The following is a 20,914-nucleotide window of genomic DNA, read 5'->3' as shown; positions in this document are numbered from 1 at the left end:
AGCGATAACGTTCAATTAGTGGAATCATACCTTTGACATCAATTCATGTTTTTTTCGACATAAACTCACGAAATTTCATTCGCTAGTGCGTCATTGCTGGAGAAAAATTGGAGACAATTAATCGACTTTCTAGTGGATGCTCAGCGTGAATATTTCCCATAGGCTTATCGACGCGATGACCTCTTCAAAGCGTTGGAAATCCAATAAACTGGTTAATTTGCTTGAATATTCAATGGTGCTTCTTATGAAGTTGAGTGTCTCTATTCAAGAATACCGATTCTTCCCGATCTACGCACATGGCGTTTATCCAGACCCGGTTAAACGTATTCGAAAACACGTTGAGTGTTTATGTTGGAAATTACACGAAACATAAACAGTTTACTTTGGATTCGATCGTAAAACATGATTATGGTTATTTTGACCTATCAGCCCCAAGCTTCTGTTTATTTGATGATGAAAACGGATTTGCCGTGACAGCGGTTTGTAATTACTACTCACTTTTCCAGTTCTGCCACTACCTACACATATTTTACTGGGGGTTTTCCTTAGAAAAATTGAGTTTTGGAACATTGAGAGACTTGGAAGTTCGACCTACGATGAACTAATAATTTTGAGGAAAACGTGACAAATTTGACTACATGGCCACGTCTTTTTCACATTATGTATACCTTGAGCAACGAGTGTTCAATGATACGTCACAAAACCGGAGTAGGTCGCAAATAAGGGACGTCTGTAATTAATTCGCATGTGTTTTCGTTCCCCAACTAAAAGATTCATGGTCCCAGACAAAACCAGTTGCAGTTTTGTTTATTTTTAGATACAAAATACTATTTAAATTGATGATGTAGGCTTATTAGGAAAACGTATAATTTGCAAAGCGAAAATTACCGATTGTCGAATCGATGGCCGCGAAAACCTCAACCATTTTGTGGAAAAAGTATGCAGAAAATTTACATATATGGTRTTTTTTTTCTGAAAATAGTTTATCGGCTTTTTAATGAAAAGTGCACTAGAAAACAAGCAGGAAATTTGGAGAATGTAAACAATTAGTTGGGAAAATCAATTACGTTCTTCAGTTTTGCTATTATTTTGCATCAATCATCAAAGTTGGCGTTAACTGTGATCGTTAAAACGTGTTATTTTCGTAGATGTCAACATGCAGTGAAGTTATGAAAAAAATAGAAGAAAAAATGAGGAACTCATACAAGATCCAAGTGATGGTGGTGAAAATATGAGGAAAATGAGCCGTTGTTCACCATCACAATATTGCTTGTGCACAAACAAAAAGATATCGGTTAATTGAAATGAAAACTTGGCAAAATTCAGATAAACTGCTAACACTCGCCAAGAAATCAAATTTCAATATTAGAAAAATTTCTAGGCAGGCTGTAACTGAATGATCATCAGGCACTATTTCCTTTTCACTGCATTGTTATGGGAACCGATAAAATAAGGCGTTGTTGTGATTTAATTTTAATTTGTTTGATCTAATTTGAACTAAGCATATTTGAGAATTCGTGGATGCACAAAGGAGTCGCAGAATCCACCGGAGTAAAATAAGAAACAAATTGTGCCAGGCGTAAATAGTGCACAAACTTTATTAGTGGCACGCCTTAATAAAAACCAAATGCGCATCTCTATTTTTCCATACTTTTGCGAACTGTATCAACTTGATGATACATAGAAAGACAATTATTGCGTCACTGCCAAAATGCTTGGGACCGACTATATATGACGTAGCATTGATTATAATATCGATTGTGGATGCAATTAAACGCAGCTTGCAAACATTTCCCTTATTACTCGAGTGCATTTCATAAAAGTCTCTTGTAGTCTGGCGGACAATCAACGTAGCCTGATTTGTGTCGGAGCATCGGTGGGGGGTTGGGAGGCACGAAGGTGGGAGAGACCCGGTCCGTAATCGTTACAGCCGTGACGTCACATCCAATGGCGGCAAGCTGATACGTCACAGGCGGTGCGCACTGTTTCGGTTGTAACTGGCATGGTTCGAGTACTGGCACTGTTGCCATTCGTCCCTTACAACTGGATTGCTTTGAAGTTTCAGGTGCTTTGAGGCTCTGTGTTCTGTATAGTTCATTATTGGGTTTCTAATGGGTCTTTGTTAGAAGCGAGTTATCGTCAAGTATCGGGAAGCAGTAACAAAATCTGGTGGGCAACGAAGGAGGGACAGTCTTTGGGCCGACAGTGCGGCAACATGGTTCAGCCAATATCTCAGTCTCTGGTTTGCACAACCGCACAGAACTGTGAGTTGCGAGCATTTTTAGTCAAAAAGAGATCGTCGAAGGGATACGAGTGTGGTCGGGACCGATGTTCGTAGCTTAGCAGGACTTGGTGAGCTCTATCTGACTTAATTTCCGAATGTGGACGATTATGTGAATGAAGTGGTTTTCTCGCGTGGAGAGTGTGAATTCCAACTTATCGACGCGGACTACGGACGCCCAGTGCAGTTGAGGACTATTTTTAAAAGTGAAGTCAACATGCCGACAGGCTGACACTATAGACTATCGAGCAGTGAACGATTGATTAGGAGATAAACATGTCGGTGATGCAAATGCAACAGGCCAAAAGGCAACAATGCTACTTGTGCGATCTGCCCCGTATGCCTTGGGCAATGGTGCACGACTTTACGGAAGCAGTATGTCGTGGGTGCGTCAATTACGAGGGAGCTGATCGGATTGAGGTGGTTCTCGATGCAGCACGGCAGATGAAACGGGCGCACGGCTTTCAGGAGGCCCGTGCCTCAAGCCACAGCACGAAAGCGCATCGCGAGCATCAGAACGGCGAAGTAGCGGGCAATCGTGCTCAGAACCAAGTCGTAGGTCACCACCAGCCCAATAACATGCATCATACGCGAATGATGTCTATGCTCGATGGGTATCCGACTGCTCAACCGCCGCCGCCACCCAGAGTCCCGCAAGGGTTGACCAGACCTCAAGTTGATGGCGTGTCCGAACACGAGGCTTTGGTGAGTTTCATGTTGCAACCCACCATTTCCTTGAGAATTATAAAAATAAAAATATTCGTCTTCGGCAAACTTCTAGTTTTTTCTTAATGGAACACAGCGTAGGTATATTATGACATATGCCGAAATTAAGGAAGTGAACTGGACCGTCTTTTCCTTTTGTTAGATTTTTATTCTTGCAATAATTAGTGCACTCTGTATGGCAGTAAAATTTCCATTGAAGCTCAACAAGCGGAATTTTTCCCACCAAATTAAAATTGTAAATGCGAACAAAAAACGCGATTTGCTGATACTCAAATTAGAAAATCGCGGTTGTTAAATCGATGGCCGGCAAAATCTTAAGCTTTTCATAGAAAACGATTGCACATTTTGGTGCTCATGTAAACAGGTATTTTATGTGGTCAGTTTCGCTTTCTTTTTAATTTTCCTTGAAAGCAGACAAAATGCGGATTGTCGTAGTCATAGAAAACATGTACAAACTTTAATGAAATCACCAAATTTACTCTAAACTTTCCGCGACGTTGCCAGCATTTACAAAGCTATATAGGGTGATTCAAAATTACTTACGTGAAAAATATAGAAAAACATTTTTTCGATAATTTCTAGGTGATATTAACAGTTGAAAATCGAATTTTAACTTTGTTATTAAGCATTAATTTGAAATTGTTAATTGGTAGTATATTGGAATATTTAAGCATTCAAAAAGAAAAATTACGATCTTTACTTCAAATTAGGAAATTTTTTATATTAATTGTTCTTTTCTTCAATTTTTTGATGAAAAGTCAAAGCGGCAATGATGTTTGTTGTCATTAACAGATAGTTACAGGTAGATAGCCTTTGTCAATAATCACAATAATTTGTCAAACTGCGACTTACTTTGAAGCTCCTTTCACGAATTTGCGGATATGCGTTTAGTTTTCGGGAAATGACACAGTAAGATACCAGAAGCTGTAAGAACTCACGCCAACAAAGGGCGAGGAGAGTGGTTCCAGGACGATAGTGGACGGCAATAGATGTTCGGGTTCCAAGCACAGAGGAACAAGTATTGGACATAATCGAATCGGGGCCTTCCAGGGGCACTCATAGCACAATAACTGACACTTTCCCAAGCACCAAATAAATACCGAGGAAGGGCTATATTCCTACCACGTTTGTACGATACACACAGCACAAGGAGATACAAATGGAGCAGGAGTTAATTAACTGAATACGAGAAGCTGCTTGATGAGAGTGGAGTTGATAGAGAGATTACACAGGCACTTGCTTGTTTGGAGTTAACCATTCAAATGTTAGGTGTTGTATGGTTTATTTTTAAACACCAATATTCCAGGAGAGTGGTTCCAGGAAGATATTGGACGACAATTGATGTTCGGGTTCCAAGCACAGAGGAACAAGTATTGGACATAATTGCAGCAGAGCGTTCCAGGGGTACTCAGAGCACAATAACGACACTTTCCCAAGCACCAAATAAATACCGAGGAAGGGCTGCACTCCTACCACGTATGTAAGACGAAGATGAACACCGGTACAAATTGAGCAGAAGTTAATTAACGAATATGAGAAGCTTCTCGATAAGAGTGGATAATAAGGAGATTACACAGGCACTAACTTGTTTCGAGTTAATGACTCAAATGTATGTTTATATTTAAACATAAATTCGAGGTTATGAGGACAATAATGGACATTTCGAAAAGGTGCGTCATAGACATGTGTTCCAAGCGTCAACGAACCATGTTGAATTTACCGTCTATTCTTTTCTATTTTATTGTCACCTTGTATAGATGCATGGTTACCGGAGTTTTTAATAATTACGAAGCAACAGGTATTTGCGTAACCTTAATTAGGCAGATTACCTAGAAAAACAATGTTGCCGTCTTTTTGATATAGTTTTTTGCAAATTTTTCAGTTTTTAATATCAATGAATTTGTTTAACTATTTTTTCTATACTCCTAAAAGACCTCCCGAGAAATGATGCCAATTTTGAATCACTCTGTATATGTAAATCTCCGTTTCAATGAGAAATACCGGGTCGTTTGAACATGATTTTCAAAAGTTTGCAAGTGTTTTCCTGCAAAAGATCCGCATTTTTTTGACTGAAACTGGCCGTGGGTGTTTGTATGACAATATCGCAACAAAAGCTATATGTAGTGTCTCAAACTTTCTGACAGTGATGCAATAGTTGTAGTTCTATTTCTTTTACTTCTCCACCGAACGCGACGGAAAATGTTATTAACGCATGTTTTTCATCAAATTGTTACAATTCGCTGAATGATGGAAGAACATTAAAGATATTGATTTGTGTCTTGGTGACTGTTGGCAGTTTCCATAATTTTTTCTAGGTTTTCATTTAAATTTACCGAGATACCGAAAGTTCCTAATAATCTCCCTTCATTTAAGTCTTGTATCTATGAGTTCTTTTGTGGTCTTGTACCTTTTTTTCTTCTATTTGCTTCATGATGAACGTGTGGTTTGACCACTTCCGAATTTTTAGTTTTTCTTGCTTTACCTTAAAGAAAATAAAGCAGTTTCAGTTAAAAAAAAATCCTGGATAGTTTATAAATTTAGCCAAAAATCACTGAAAATGCCTAAATAATCTAAACCGACCCAAACTGAATGAATCTACCTGCAGATATCCAAGGAAACAATTTTCATGGACTTAAACGTTTTGCGCAGCTTGGCAACACAACACCACTCGAAATTTTTGGCCGCAACGGCATGAAATTGGTGATTTTCGTCAAACTTTTTTTCAACAATCTTTGAAAATAAATAATTGACTATTGTTAATTGGTATCGGCAATTTTCGCGTTATAAGGCCGCTGATAGGAATTTGGTCCTGACGATTCGCTGGTGTAGGCCTGGGTAACTCAGTGAATTTTTAGGAGTTGGCGCAGTGCCACGCAAATGGCTTGGTGCGCTAACCCCACGCACCGGGGCAGTGACTCAGTTCCGTTGCTGGGAAAATGTTGATTATACGTTTTTTTTACGTAAGATTTATTTTACAATTCTCTAAAGTTTTGCTTAAAAATTCTGACAAACTATATTTTTTCCACGAAAAATTATGAAATAAATTTCACATCTTTAGTTGCTTTGTAAAAAGTTTTGAAATCCTTTTCCAGCGTCGAATTTGGAACAAAAGTCAAACAATTTTCTATCAGATAACGAACAGAATAAGTGAATGTTTAACAGATTATTTGGAAATCTCGTTACCTTTATTCCTCTGAAAACTAGTCTGTTAAAAAGTGTGATTTCTTTAGTTTTGACGGAATTTTTTTTTGCTTTTCTTTCTACTCAAAAACGCTCTACTTTGTCGTGTTTCACTTACAAATACTGACGAACTCTAAGTCTAACGCAAAAAATAACAAGATAAATTTATAGCTTTGTAAACATTTTACAAAACCTTTTGTTCCGCGTCGTATTCGAGACAAAAACGAAACTAAATTTCTCCCGTTTTTTCCCCGAAAACTATTAAAGTTTTCTCCTAAACTCATTACAAAACTAAAAGTTTTTAATCGAAAACGCTAAAAATCACTATGACAAAATTAATGTTGCTAGAAAATTCGCCGCCCTCATCGCTCTGAATATTTGTAAAGTTCCTTTAAATTTTCAGGTTCTTCGGGTTTCAACAAAGTTTATTTTAAGCAATTATTTCTACGCAAAAAATCGCATTATTTTTTAGTTTTACTTGAAATACTGACAAACTTCAGGTATTTTCTGTGAAAAATTCTAAGATAAATTTTATTGGAACTCGCCTCTTTAATCGCTTTGCAAACATTTTTGGAAAACTTTTTGCTGCTTCGAATTATGGACAAAACCATAATAATTAGTTCTGGGTCTTTTCCCAACTGAAAACGTGAGTTTATAATCACTTATTTGGAAAACTCTTGTAAACTGGAGGTTCTTCACTTTTTGGTCAATATTTCTAAACAACACTGTCTAAAAACAGAAAAGTCGCGTTTTTCCTCACGTTTTACTGTAAAATACTCGCAAATTGAATCTTTTATGCAAAAAAATTAAGAGATCGATTTAACATGAAAACTCGTCGAATTAATTGGGACTTAGTTCTGTTGCTGGTTAAATCTAGATTACTTTTTAGTTGTTTGAACAAAGTAGTAAAATGTTACTCAGAAAAAATGTTGATGACCTTGTTTTTAGATGTGAAGATTCCAGTCTGGGTTCTCGTAAAGTTTAATAAATGACTTAACTCATTAACCGATGAGTTATAACTCATTAAATCAGAGAGCGGCATCAACTCAATAGCGCAATTCAACACAGTGTAACCCAGGCCCATTAGCTAGCCCGCTTGAGCTTGTTCGCACCCGAAAATATTTTTTAATAATCCCTACAGGAAAATTTAACCATCCAAATATAAACCAACGCTCTAAAAAAAAGCCCGCGCCCATACAGAGTTTCTTCCGAAATATTCGAATTTCTTCTTCTTTCTTTCGTAAAATGCAATTCCTTGCAAGAAAATGATTATTTTTTCAAACGGTAACCGAGCACTTCTGGAATACCTATCCAACTTCTCTTCCTGTCCCTGCTGTGTAGCTCCTGTTATTTTTTGGGGTAATTTTTCCTTTACAATGCGATTCTTAATATGAATGCCAATTCCTCAAATTTCTCCTTAGATTGTCGCCCATTAACAATCGGGTTGTGTGTTTGTTCAGGTGGGCAGAACGAATGTTCGCATGCAAACGCACCTGGCCGCAGCCGCATCAGCCCATCATTCAATGCAACAAACTCACCATCATGCCGCGAACTCGCGGCAAGCCAACTTGCCCGCCCAGAACCTCAAGCGAGGACTTTCCGTTGCTGATGATGAGGATCACCATCCGCACCATCACGCCAATGGTGAGGTGAGCAGCAAACGAATGTTGACCGTCGAAGAGCACCCGAATGTGCGACAAGACGCGCAAATGGTTCGGCCGCCCCTAACTCGAGGCGAAAGTCTGCCGGCCGTTTCGTTGGCCCAGCCGTTCGTGGTGACCACCGAACGAACATTCAAGCAGGAAAAACATCCCATGCGAACTGGGTCCTTCGATGCGAGCACCGCGTTTAAGGTCAATGGTAAGTCGAGCTGGTTATTTCTTCATATCTTGCCGATGTGAGCGATAAAATTAAAAGACCTTGTCGTGACGTCACGCGAATATTCCCGTCACGTTGTCTCGTCCAATGACGTGACGTCACACCGCGATACGCTATTGTTTTGCTTCCTGTCAGGCAGGCAACGCAATCTTTGTTTGTCCAAATGTGTGAAGAGTTTGTGGCCGTTTATTAATTATCTTGTTTTCGATTTTAATTGTAGCGTCCCGGGTATCGCTGTCTTCCTGTTGACAAACTGATCAAATTGAAATGTTTCCGTTTCATTCGTCTCTCTTTTTTATTCAAGCTTTCCCAAAGCGAAATGGCAGATTTCTGCGGTGGAAATATGACGATTTAACGCAACTTTGCTTAGTCCAAAAGTTGACGGTTATCGATATACAGGGCTCAAACTTACATTTTTTCTATCAGTTTTTTTTTGTTATGGAGCTCAATATTTTAACGAAATTTGGCATACAGATTTTTGAACGCAAGAAATTCAAATCGGCCATCAAATTTTGCACAACTTGCACCGATGGCGATATCTGGGCAAGGAAATTGCTACAATTTTCAGCCACCCTGTAGGGTGATTTTAAAACTAGCTGGGTCTAGCCGCCTCTTAATTCTACACAAAAAAGTATTCTTACTCGATGACCCAACAAAATGCGTTATTTTGCACGATGTTCTTCAAGAGAAGGCGTCCAGTCCAAAGTGTGCCAATGAGAACGAAGGTTTTGAATTGCACGCAATTTGTAGTGTCATGATTTAACATTAAAAAAAGGCCGTTTGTTAGTAGGCAGCAGGGAGGCAGGAGGTTAAGTAAAATGGGTCGGTTCAATACACAACAACGAATTCTCATTGAGAAAAGTTAGTATCAAAGTGGTGGAAGTTTTCCAGATTTCCAAATTAGTGAAAGATCAGCGCTTGGCGCGTTTTTCGTTTAGTTGGAAAGTGAAATTGGTCTTTGGAAATATTGCAATGCTAAAATGTCAACAATAAACAAACTGAAATCGACCTGCCAAATAAAGCATGAATCATCAAAAAGACGAATAATTAAATAATCATGTTTAGTCTATAGTTCGGAGTCTTTTTCTCGAAAAAGTCTATGAATATTCAGGTTGCCTTTGACAGTGGACGAAGTCGGTCGATAATCACTCTTATATGGGAAATATTGAATCATGGTGGCCTTTGTGGCAAGTAGTTTGTGAAAGTGTAGCGAACTTTTGGAGGATGTTTGGGTCGAAAATGGAAGATAGGGCGCCAGCTTGCAGAAAGCTGATGAGAACGACGGTTTTGAAGTACGTGCCATTTGTAATATCATGATTTGGCATTAAAAAAAGGCCGTTCGTCACTACACAGCAGGAGGTTAAGTAAAATGCAGCGGTTCAATACACAAAAATTATTATCAATTGCAAGTCTTTCAACCTTTAAAGGAGGCTTTTCCTTAGTTATGCAGTGAATGGGGAGAAAATTGCGTGAAACTATTTTGCATTGGGCGGTTTAATCGCAAATTTCTCGGAAACGGAGGCTTGTCGGGGTATCGAGTAAGAATATTTTTTTGTGTAGAATGAATAGGCGACTAGAACTAGCCTTTTTAAAAGTCTGTGTACCTGATGACCAAAAAGTTGTGAGCAGTTTCTGGTCTAGACATCGCCGTAGGTGGCTTTGCCAACGAGTTCTGCAAATGTCCGATTTGGATTTATAATGCTAAAAAATGTCTGCCGAATTTCGTTAAAATACTCAGCTCTTTAACAAAAAATTGGGATAATCATGTTTTAACACCCCAGGAATCTGTCATTTCCTTTATATATATTTTACACGGTCCCTATTGTACAATGTCTAACATTGTTAAGTGGCAAGAAAACCGACATATTTTTTGTGCGCAAAAACTATGAATACTACAAGATTTTACAGAGCCCAAAATTGTGAATAAATGATCAGTGCATCAACCGAAAAAAAATGAGTTGACTCGATCCACCAAATAAAAAGTTCTGGTAGTTTTCGTACCACGCCACTCAAGAATTCACCACTTGTCTAAAACGGCTGAACTCAATTGTTTCATCAAAATATGAGTCTTACTTAAGAACAAATTCGCAGCGAGTTTCATCAAAATACATCGTACCATTCTCCCGATATTGAAAAAAGATACATTTTTTGAGGAACTTTGACCGTCAATAGCAGAGGAGCCAGACATTTTTTGTTAATAACAGTTAGGTCAGATCGCCTTCTTTTGATCCAAAGAATATCGCAGTACCCTTTTGATCATGTGGTTACGGGACGCCCTGTATAAAGGCCGTATAAATGTATAAAGCATTTATTTTAATTCGAGTTTCTCCAAACCTTCAAAGTCTTCACAATAGGAGAAGTGGTACAGTTCGGCAGACGATTACCGTCTTACCTCAACATAGCAAAACTTGCTCCCACTTGTTTTTACTCCGTGAACACCTCCAGGGAATGAGGCCAGTTTTGAATCGCCCCCGGTACAATGGCACTTTTTGCTTTTATAATTCGCACCGTGGGCAGGCATTGTACCAGATGAATGTGCAATGAATGCATTCGATTATGAGTCGACGTTGGCTGTGACGCGACAAAACAACCCACCAAACGTTGACCTAGATTTTCCCACACTGTCGCTGCACCCTTTGCAGCATATGGCCGGATCATCAACAAAAAAAACCTACTACATAACAAAGTAGCCAGAAAGGCATTGTGTCATGCTCTGGTGCATCCGTACCAGCAGATGCAAGGTTATTGGTTGCAGACGCTGCACGCAGACCCGTAGTAGCCTGGTAGGCCGTGAGAAAATGTTCTTCTTTCAAGGACAAAACAAATGTCGTTGAGTAGACAGGGTGTTCCCAAGCACGCTTGATCGACCCAAATACTACTTCACTTCACTTTGAACTGATTTGTTATGTCAAGCGACATTCTACTGGAGGTTTTAATGCACATAAACCAACTCACACTCACCAGTCAGCAGTGACTCATTTCATTAAACATTACAAACGGATAAAAACTGCGCAGTATATTTCCCTGGTGCTCGGATAGGTGAATAAGCGTTCTATGTTCAAGGCTGATGGGAATTTATCGAGTTTTCCAGCAAATCGCTCTGCTGATTCGAGTGAAACTGGCGGCGGCCGAGCATTATTAGACCCGGAACGGTCAACTGTTGTTTACTCGCATCGAAAGAGAAATAATTACGCAAAAGAAACAACACGAGTCTATTTTTAACAATACGGGTCGGCGTCACCGTCCTTTCACGCTTGATGGTGATACAAGATTAATATTTTTTTAAATCAATTTTGCGGAACGAAACCGGTCAATCCGCTCTAGTCACGCTAGACTGCCCAATGCTGAGTGTGGTATTTTTAAATTCAAAGTCAGTCAACTTTTTTCCGATTTGTTGTGCAACTACGAGAATTTCTGAAATTTCACGACTTTTTAAACGTGTGGCAACGCAATAGGAACCTGCCGTCTTACATTGACGTCAGAAGGTTGAGCATGAGCCGCTAGCCGACGTTGCCAGCACTTACGTTCGTAACAGATTTAGTGCTAAGGCCCGCTTGCACCACTAATAAATGAGCCTGGCTTTTTCGAAGGCCGAGCTTAATTGTAGAAATAGTTTGCACGATTGTTTAAGCCTGGTTTAAGGAGCGAAAATGATACCTTCTCAAATTGACGGCTTAAGCCTGCATTTTCAAAAATATAACCTAACATTTATGGTTGCATGCGTAAGTAAAGACACAAGTGGTTGCATGTTTTGATTAGTTGTACGCGTTTTGTGAAATAGCATAATGAATTTTGATATATTTGAGGATAATAAAAACTATATAGCACGTGATATGAATGAGCCGCAACCTCCACTCCCGCAGGAAGTGGACCATATTCAGCTTAATTATTTAATAGAGGATGGCCAAATTGAAAATGGCAAGGTCCATAATAACTATGGTCCACTACAATCTCAACAACAGATTATAAATTATTTTTCAAATTGGTATTAAATTTAGTAATTAAAAGCAATAAAACTAAAATTAACATATTTTTTTAATGGAAATATCTGCTTTATTAAATTGAAAACAGTAAAAGCAAGAGGAAAAAAATCCTAAATAAAACTATATGCAATTGCTTAGTTTTAATGTTCAATTCCATCTTCATTATTTCCATTCTTTTTAAGAGCTCTGTCCTTTTGCTGAAACTCGACCAAAACATAAAATGTGCTGATCTCCAGGTTAGGTGAAGCAGCCAACGAACGCTCTGAAGTTAGTTTACAGTCGAAAATAGTTCAATTCTCTCTTAAGCTCTTCTCTCATTAAGCTCGGCTAAAGCGGGGCAGAAAGTTTATTGGTGCAAGAATAGTGGATTTAAGCCATGGTTTAGTAAATCTCGGCTTTTAGAGCTGCTTGGTGCAAGCGGGCTAAATGCAATAGTATATTACGGCACAAGAGACGAAAGTCGAAATTTTGCCACTGCTTGAAGTTGAAGTCATGCTCGCAGTGGCGGTCTTTCCACTTTCGTCTCGCGTACCGTATACTATTTTTCTTGATCCTGGGTGGAACCTAGCCGGGGAATGTATAAGGTATTGAAAAACCGCTTTGAAAATGTTGTAAAAACAGTCAGTGACAAAGTCAATCTGTCAGCGTGCGTGGCGAAAGTTATCACTTTCCACACGGGATGAAGAAAATTTGTAATGGGTAAAAGTGATGCTTTCGCAATCGAAAACAGTGGCAAAAGTACGTACTTTCTGCCAGGGGATCAAGAAAATACATATTTATTGCACGTGCACTTTTCCCTCATTAATGAGTAAAAAATAGAGAGTCTTGGTATGGATTTAGTAGGGAAAAGTCTGTTCTATAAGTAGGAAACGTTTCTATGTTCAATTATCATCAGACGATTTGCAACTATTTCGCAAATTTGTGTCTGGTTTTCGACCAAAAATTTCAATTATCAGTCATCAGAAAATGTTCAACATTATTTCAAAGTTGCATCAGGTTTTTTAAGCAGAATACCGTTTAACATTTATTTACTCCGGAAGGTGCACAGTTAAAGAGCCACTTTTCTATTAATTTTGTAGATCAAAGGTTGCTTTATAAGTGGAGAATCACTTATGTAGAATAAAGTCCATTCTATAAATGAAAAAGGTTTCGATTTTTAATCGTCTTCAGGAAATTTTCGGGAATTTGATCAAATGTTTGAATTTTTCCTCTGATTATGCAGGCCGCAGTTCGACAAGTTTTTCTTCACAGACCATCCAAGTTAGAGAATGATTGTTGCATGGATTTTGTTGGGCATAGCCTGTTTTATAAGCAGCAAAAGTTTCGACTTTGCGTTACCATAGTATTTTCGAGATTTTTTAAAAGTTGCAGTCAAATTTTGTGGTCGTTTATGCTGGCCTAAGTTGATTTATTGTCTCGAAAAATAGTAAAGCTGAGTATTCACTGTTGTGGGCATTCTGTAGGGTAAAGTGCGTTCTAACAGTGGAAACTGAGTGAGTTAAGTGATCATCAGGCAATTTCCAATTTTTTTAAAGTTTGCGGCTCTTGATACAGACCAAAGCTTCGCATTTATTTGCTCAATATCTATATATCTTTGGTATACATTTTGTAGAGCAATATGTGTTTTATAGGTGAGAAACGTTTCTATTGGTAGTCATCCTCAGGGAAATTTTTGGGTTTTTTTTAGAATTTTGGTTGTCTTTTGGCGCGTGTTTATGCAGACTGGCGTTTCCCAGTTAATTCCTGCGAAACTAGTCAAGTTGTTTGTATGATTTTGATCAAAAAAAATTTTTACTTTTGAGTCGTGCTTTCTGATTTTGTCGACTATCATCTAAAAAACATCAAACTGTTCTACGAAAAAACTTATTTTGTTACGAAATTTCTAGTTCATTGCGAAAAACATGCTCTCTGGCAACGCTGCCGCTAGGAGTGAAAGCCTGCACACGGTCCGTTGCGTTGCACAATCGACCGAATATATGCATATTTATAAATTAGCAAGGACTCTTACCTTAAATTCTGCAGGAAGTCACGCATGTATAAGCTGCTGCGTATCGCGAAAATCTAGAAAAATACGATGTTAGTTTGAAGTTAAAAAACCAGTGGGTTTAGTCATTATCTGTTTAACTGGGTTTATCAGTGTTTACAAGGAAAAGGCTTCGAAAATAGCTGCAGAACACATGGCGTGTTCATGTGCTGCCATAAATAAACCGTGGCCTTTAGCCGGAGAATTCTTTGAACTGCATTGGATGTTGTAAAAATACCGATTTATGTTCGTTTTCGTTCTGGCCAACCTTGTTGCAAATATGTTTACCAATGGAATATTCTCGAAATTAAAATCACTCAATCGGTTTTCCATCTAATTTACATCCAGCGTAGATAATGCAAATCCACCTAGATACAACCCTGAACTTTCAAGATGATTCGCGTTGTGATTGGTTAAACTATGCAACCCATTATACAACAAAGTGAAGAACGCCTTAAAGACAGGGTTGTACTGGCACCTGGAGTAAAATCTTCAGTTATGGGGCTCACACTCGTTCAATCGCATGCGATTATTTAAAGTAGAACTTTGGTCTTTTTGCGATTGTTTTCCAAAGTAATGTTTGATATTTAGGCGGCGATTTCATGAATGTATGGATACATTCATCAAATGGAAGCAAGGAAAATATGGACCAGCCAGAACAACATGGTCCTGCATTCAGGTTCTAACCGTCCACGTACCATTCCAGCCGACCAGATCCAAACGGCTTACATTAAACGGCAGCCGCAACTGTATAACTGTATATAGATGTATATGTAAACGTAACCCAGACGAGTGCAAGGAAAACAAACTGTGGAAATCAATAGAAAGGCCCTCTTGACACAAAGTTTGTTCGATATCGGATGGATAACAATCGGGCAACACTGCCCGTTCATTCCGACTTCCCAGAGGGACCACCGGCGTGCGTGACGTCACGGCCTAGCTTTCACAACTGGTTTTACACTAATCTGTCTACAACAAGACAAGACGAAAGAAATAGTTGTGCCTCACATGTAACCTGCCGCTTGGCCCCCTTTCGGATGTACCGTTGCTCGACACCAGTCAAGGAATTTTTCTCGCTCTTCCTCAACAAACAAGCTTGAGCTGTTAGATTTACCTGCGATCCGATTGGGGTCGATGAAACATGAACAATCCATCCGAAATTTTCTTGTCTCTCTGTCAACTCTTTCAGAACTTTAATAAATACTACCTTTATGATTGTCAGTTAAGTCAATGATAGTTATCAATCAAACCCAAACGAATTACCTAGCAACCATCCAGCACAGGTGACGTGATTGCAATGCACCGAAAAGTGTTACACAACACGGCAGCGGTTTTAGAGTTCATTCACCTGTTGACTAACCTAGAAACGTTACAAGAATGTTGTTTTTGTACCAGATAACTTTCATTTAGTTGGCCGATTAGGCAATCGGCCGTTTCAGCCATTTACATAACGATGCGGATATGCTGCAAGTCGACTCGCGGCCTGGGAACTTTGACCCTGCTTGGTCGGCCATAGCCAATGCGACGTTTCGGATTCCGTTGAATTGATTCAATTGCATCGAAGAAAACATCTCGACAAGTGCTTTTCTGCAAAAGGGTTGCATTGTGACAGGCAACTGACTGATTGATTGGCTTGTCAGTGAAACGGTCTGAGTAATGCGCAGCACTGTCCAGCCTCGGTAGACTCATTTTTGCGAAACAATTGCCGTCAACATGGCGGCCTCCCGTACGGTCGCAGTAGAGGTCATGGCGGTCACGTGACCCCGTTTCGTACACTCAGAGTTGTGACGTAACGAGACGGTTGCAAGTCGGCGTCGTGCGTCGTCGTTCGCCATCGTTCTATTCCGGCCAATTGGAATGCGACCCCGACCAGTTTTTCTGACGTCGATCGTTTTTAATCGCAGCAACAGCGGAAGTGTCGTCACGCGCTCGGTTGCCGTTCCGTCGGCGCTGTTGCCCACTTTTCGCCGACAAATCGCAAAATCAGGAAAACAAAGGCATATTTTCTCGGTACTCAAATTCTGCCTGTTGCCAGGGCGTTATTAGATAAAATTAGTCGTGGCCATAAAGTTTATTGGGTTATTAACTAAAGAAAACCTGCCAGCACAATGGCAGGTATAAAACCATTAAAGAAAGTTGATTATTTATAGGAAAAAATGCATGTTTTTGGGCAGGGCCGGGTCCACGTCGCATCAGATGACTTTTTGCTTGCAACTGACACCCAAAATTTGTCTGTTCCACTTTTTGTCTTGTTTGTTAAACTTGTTTCACAGTTCCCTAAGCCTTTGAAACTTCTACACCATTGAGCAGATAAGTGAATAAATTTAACATCCTTTGGCCATCGTGTTAGATTTGACGGAATTCTACAATTTATTTGGGAAACCCGCTAAATTCGATCGAATCCCACACAGATAGAGCTGGTTTGCATTTTGAAATTGATGGTAAAAAGCAATTGCAGAAAGGTGACTTTAAAGTTGCAAATTAATGAATGAAGCAATAAAAAATTCAGTAGAAAGATTCAGTCAAATTTAGATATATTGTAGAAGAAAGTAAATTTTAGTATATTTCTTGAATTTTTATTACATTTTTCATCTTAACAATAAGCCACACAAAACTGCGTTTTTTCATCAAATGTGATACTCCAACCCACTGCCCTGATTCACTGAATTCAAATGAACGGCGACACAGTGGTTGCAAATCCCAAATAGTTGCCAAAATAAGAAAAAATGCTCTGAACTTCATTTTTTTCACTCCTTGAGAGTTTTTCAATCGAGGAACGAAGTTAACAAAATTGGTTGATTGAAGACCACAAAATAACCAATCGGGGTCGCAAAAAAAGCAAAGCAACATAAACAGGAAAACTTGCTCGTCAAAATTCAAGCACAAAGGACACCGGACAAAACATTGGAAAATTGAACCGTGAGTAGTCAACGGGTGAAAATTTTAATTTATAAACGATTGACTATCATTGTAAAAACAGCCTAAAATTTATCATAATCTTGGCCAAGGCTATATTAATAGCAAGACGAAAAATTTCAAAACCTCATTATATTCGACGGAAAAAGAAGATTTTCCTTTTTGATAAAATTCTTGTAACTTGGAAGACTTTTAAAGCATTTGATGGACAGCGATCTTTTCGTTCATTTAGGCATCATATTTGCTAGAATTCTAATTCGATGAACTGATTTTATACAGAGAATGAATTGAAAATTGCAGATGGTCTTTGACTTTTTTGTTGTTTGAGTTGCAAAATCGGCAAAGGGATTTTTGGGACTTGAAGGAAATAAATCGAAAACGAAATTAAAACCGTTACTTTTTAGTAACAAATTCAATGCAAAAAAATGCTGGTCTAAGGAAAAAGAACGGAAAAATCCTCAAAACCCATGTCAAGTCTGGTTGAGGAGCTTGAAATTGGTATTCAATCTTAATCTTCAATTTAAAAAATAGCACCAGATTCTTCCTGAATGAGGAAACTCATTCGAAACAACAAGAATATTAAGCGAAACACGGGGATTGAAAAAAACTTCATTCTAAATTTGTTAAAAATGCCTCTTTAGGTGCTTGGGTTAATCGGTTAATAGATATCGCAAGAAACACAATTTTCTTTGGTTCTAGAAAAACTGAGTTTTTTCTGTAGATTAAAGCAAGCATCTAAACAAGCATTTTTACTAATTAGCATCACGGTCACCAACAGACAACTTCATTCTCAATGATCATTGGGGCACTTAAAATGCCGCTTAAAATGCTTCTTTTGACTTTGCAAATTGCGATGTAAACAGAGAAAACGGTGGAAAAAGATCATAAAATCTGCCACGAGCCGCTATTCCATCATTGGATCTTATACAGGGTATCCCGTAAGCACATGATCAAAAGGAAACTGCGATATTCTTTTGATCAAAAGAAGACGACCTGACCCAACTTTTATTAACAAAAAATGTCTGGCTGCGCTGTTATTGATGGTCAAAGTTCTCCAAAAAAATTATCTTGAAATATCGGGAGAATGGTAAACTCGCTGTGAATTTGTTCTAATGTAAGACTCATATTTTGATTAAACAATCGACGCGAACATTAGCGAATTTGCTCGCTAATAATTCTTCCTAGACAGACATTATGAAAAATAAACCATAGTCTCTCAGATGAAGCCACATTAACACTGTGTTAAAATGGCAATAAATTCTTGTAGAAAGTCGAAATGAGAACCGCACTCAAACTCTATAGCAAAGCAAGCGAAAAATGGTAATTGGAAGCCTTGTCTAAGTGTCGTTGAATTACCTAAACAACTTTTTCCAAAACTATGATATTCTTATCTTTCCTGGGTCTCAGTCAAAGTGTGAAAGAAACATTTTTAACATCGGTTATTTCATTACGTTTCGGCGAGACAACATTTTTAAAATTTACACAAACTCATGATTGGTAAAAATCAACGTTCTTTTAGGTCTTTGCCTTCTTGCAACCTTAAATTTGTCTAAAACGTTTGAAAAACAGGCAATGGGACATTTTGGGGGTGGGATTTGCAAGCAAGCCCGACAGGTCGTTGGGAAGGCAAGGCTTCGAGTGGCATGACCAGAAAACCTCTAGTTTTACTACAATAAGAAAGAAAACCTGTAGTTTTACATGTCGATGATCCGGACTACATTCGATGCTTTTCCCTTACAGTCCCAGTTTCGATTGGCTCAGGGCAGGCGAGCAACTCGCCGCTGAGCAGAACAGGATCACCCCCCGAAGCGAATGCAAGCGGACCGGGGGCTCCTCAGGTGCAGGTTCAAGGGGCTTCCGGGCAAAGCCCCATGGCGGCCCTAATGTCCGTTGCGGACAACTTGCCCCCCGGAAGCCCCCGATCCACTGGGGGCAGTCCGCCCAGCAATGCCGCTCCAAGGAGTGCCAGCAGGGGGAGTCAACACTCGCCCAACTCCACTGGTAAGAGACTGTTCTTGGAACTCTTGCTTTCAACGTGAAATAGCTGGACTTCAATTGATTTATATACAAATTAGTGCCGTTAGACTCGAGTTCTACCGTTACGTCGGTCTGGTTGCAGGAGAAAAACGCGATTAATTAACAATAACGGGCTTCTTGGTATGTTGCAGATTTAACCAGGTGTATGTAGGTTGTGGGTTGAAGCCCAGCCGCTATCTGAGCGGATGTTGGCAAGATTTTCAGGCTTTTTCTCTCGGTTCTTGTCCCTATTATTTCTTGACTGTTCACGTGGAATTTATAACTGAATGAATAATTATAACCAGCAGGTTCGACCAGCGGTCGCAGATCCAGCGGATCACGACACGTTAGTTCAACAACAGTGACATCCACAGAGGCTGGATCTTTGCCCAATGTCAATGAGGCACTGCCTGTGAGCAATGAAAGCGGGGCTGCAGTGACGACGCACGCCACTACTCCTACATTGAAGTGCACTCTCTGCCAGGAAAGGCTGGAAGACACGCACTTTGTGCAATGCCCGAGTGCACCGCATCACAAGTTTTGTTTCCCGTGCAGCCGGGACAGCATTAAGAGACAGGGCGCGGGATCTGAGGCAAGTCCAGCAGTGCCCCGACACATGGAGAACATTTCTAACTTTCCGTTTTTTTTTCAGGTGTACTGCCCCAGCGGTGACAAGTGCCCATTGGCGAATTCAACGGTGCCGTGGGCGTTCATGCAAGGAGAAATTGCAACCATTCTGGGCGAGGATTACAAAGTGAAAAAGGAAAGGGAGACATAATCAATCAGCAATTGTGAACCATATGGAGGACAAATCTGATGCAATTTGTTAAACGCTATCGGCTGGAATGGATAATGGCGAATGTTCGATATTTTGAAAGGCTGAGTTCTGAGGAAGCGATGCTTGTAAAAAGTGGAAAAAATGGCTGTGGAACTTAGTAGTTAACATTGATGGAGCTGGGCAAGAATGCAACGATGCATTTTCATCAGCTGTGCCGAATTAATTGGAGTAAAAGCACCGACAGATTGTACATACCAGCGAAACCCTAGAAGAAAACCGATGATAACATTTCTTCTTATCTTCAATAAGTATTAAAGATTTTTCGCGCAACTTAGTTGCTTTATCTGGCGCATTGTACATAAAACAATAAATCGCTAATGTACATTCGTTCTGTTTTAGGTCTTAGAGTTAAGTTTATTTAGTATTTTAATTGGGTGTTTATTTTCCTAAGTTTGTGTACATACAGCTGTAAATATCATATATTTGTCAGCTTTTACATATCCGATTAGAGTGTTCGTCCTATAAGGTATTCTGTATTCGTTAACAGAAAACGACCGTTTTTATACATCTACGAAGCTGGTCAACGGTTTACGCTGCTGACCAGGCGTTCCTGTTTAAGGTGGTACATATTATGGGCCATAAATATGAATAATTAATTATTTTTATTGTGAAAAAGTATAAACTAGTCAAAAGGCAAAGTTTATTAGAACTTTGCTAAATAGGAACTCCGACACTCGCTCATTACTTTTAAGAAAGTATTTAAACATTTCTTAATATTTATCGAACTAACAACTGGTCAATATACGATTTGCGTTTTGCGTTTGGCCAAAAATGGGGACGCTGTTTCAACATCTTTGTCTATTTGACCACGCACCTTGCCTGGGTTTACAATTGTACTTGGAACTCTTTTTAATTGTGGTGGCAGCGACACACCGGTTGGTCCACATTGTATATGTTTAGAGAGTACTGGCAATGTCAGAATTGTACATTTTTTTATTGAAGTTGTTTTCACGACTGAACGACTAATAACAACCATGAATTATTATGTAAGGCTTGTACAATCGTTTTTTGCTGTTAGTCGATGTCAAAAAAAATAAAATCAGTATAATAATACATTACAAATCTACGTGTTT

The 20,914-nt window shown here is 39.2% G+C and overlaps 2 protein-coding genes across 3 annotated transcripts in view; both read left to right on the top strand.

Moving 5' to 3' along the window:
* LOC109545888 overlaps positions 1-20,914 on the top strand; it is a 50,944-nt gene that overhangs the window by 25,358 nt on the left and 4,672 nt on the right. The window lies entirely within an intron of this gene.
* Positions 1,689-20,903, top strand: LOC109545890 (interferon regulatory factor 2-binding protein-like B). 2 transcript variants are annotated; one of them, XM_048660762.1, is made up of 5 exons: positions 1,689-2,986; positions 7,648-8,047; positions 18,728-18,988; positions 19,309-19,595; positions 19,656-20,903. In XM_048660762.1, the coding sequence occupies exons 1-5, from the start codon at positions 2,558-2,560 to the stop codon at positions 19,779-19,781; spliced, it is 1,503 nt and encodes a 500-aa protein (XP_048516719.1). In that variant the 5' UTR covers positions 1,689-2,557; the 3' UTR covers positions 19,782-20,903. The 2 variants fall into 2 exon arrangements, with proteins under 2 accessions (XP_048516719.1, XP_048516720.1); XM_048660763.1 differs by having other exon boundaries at positions 2,031-2,986; positions 19,312-19,595.

The sequence above is a fragment of the Dendroctonus ponderosae genome, unplaced genomic scaffold (genome assembly GCF_020466585.1).
Source record: "Dendroctonus ponderosae isolate FM_Combo_2020 unplaced genomic scaffold, Dpon_F_20191213v2 Dpon_F_20191213_1, whole genome shotgun sequence".
Classification (NCBI taxonomy): domain Eukaryota; kingdom Metazoa; phylum Arthropoda; class Insecta; order Coleoptera; family Curculionidae; genus Dendroctonus; species Dendroctonus ponderosae.
Note: the sequence above shows the minus strand (reverse complement) of the source record. Positions and strands in the feature narration are given on the sequence as shown.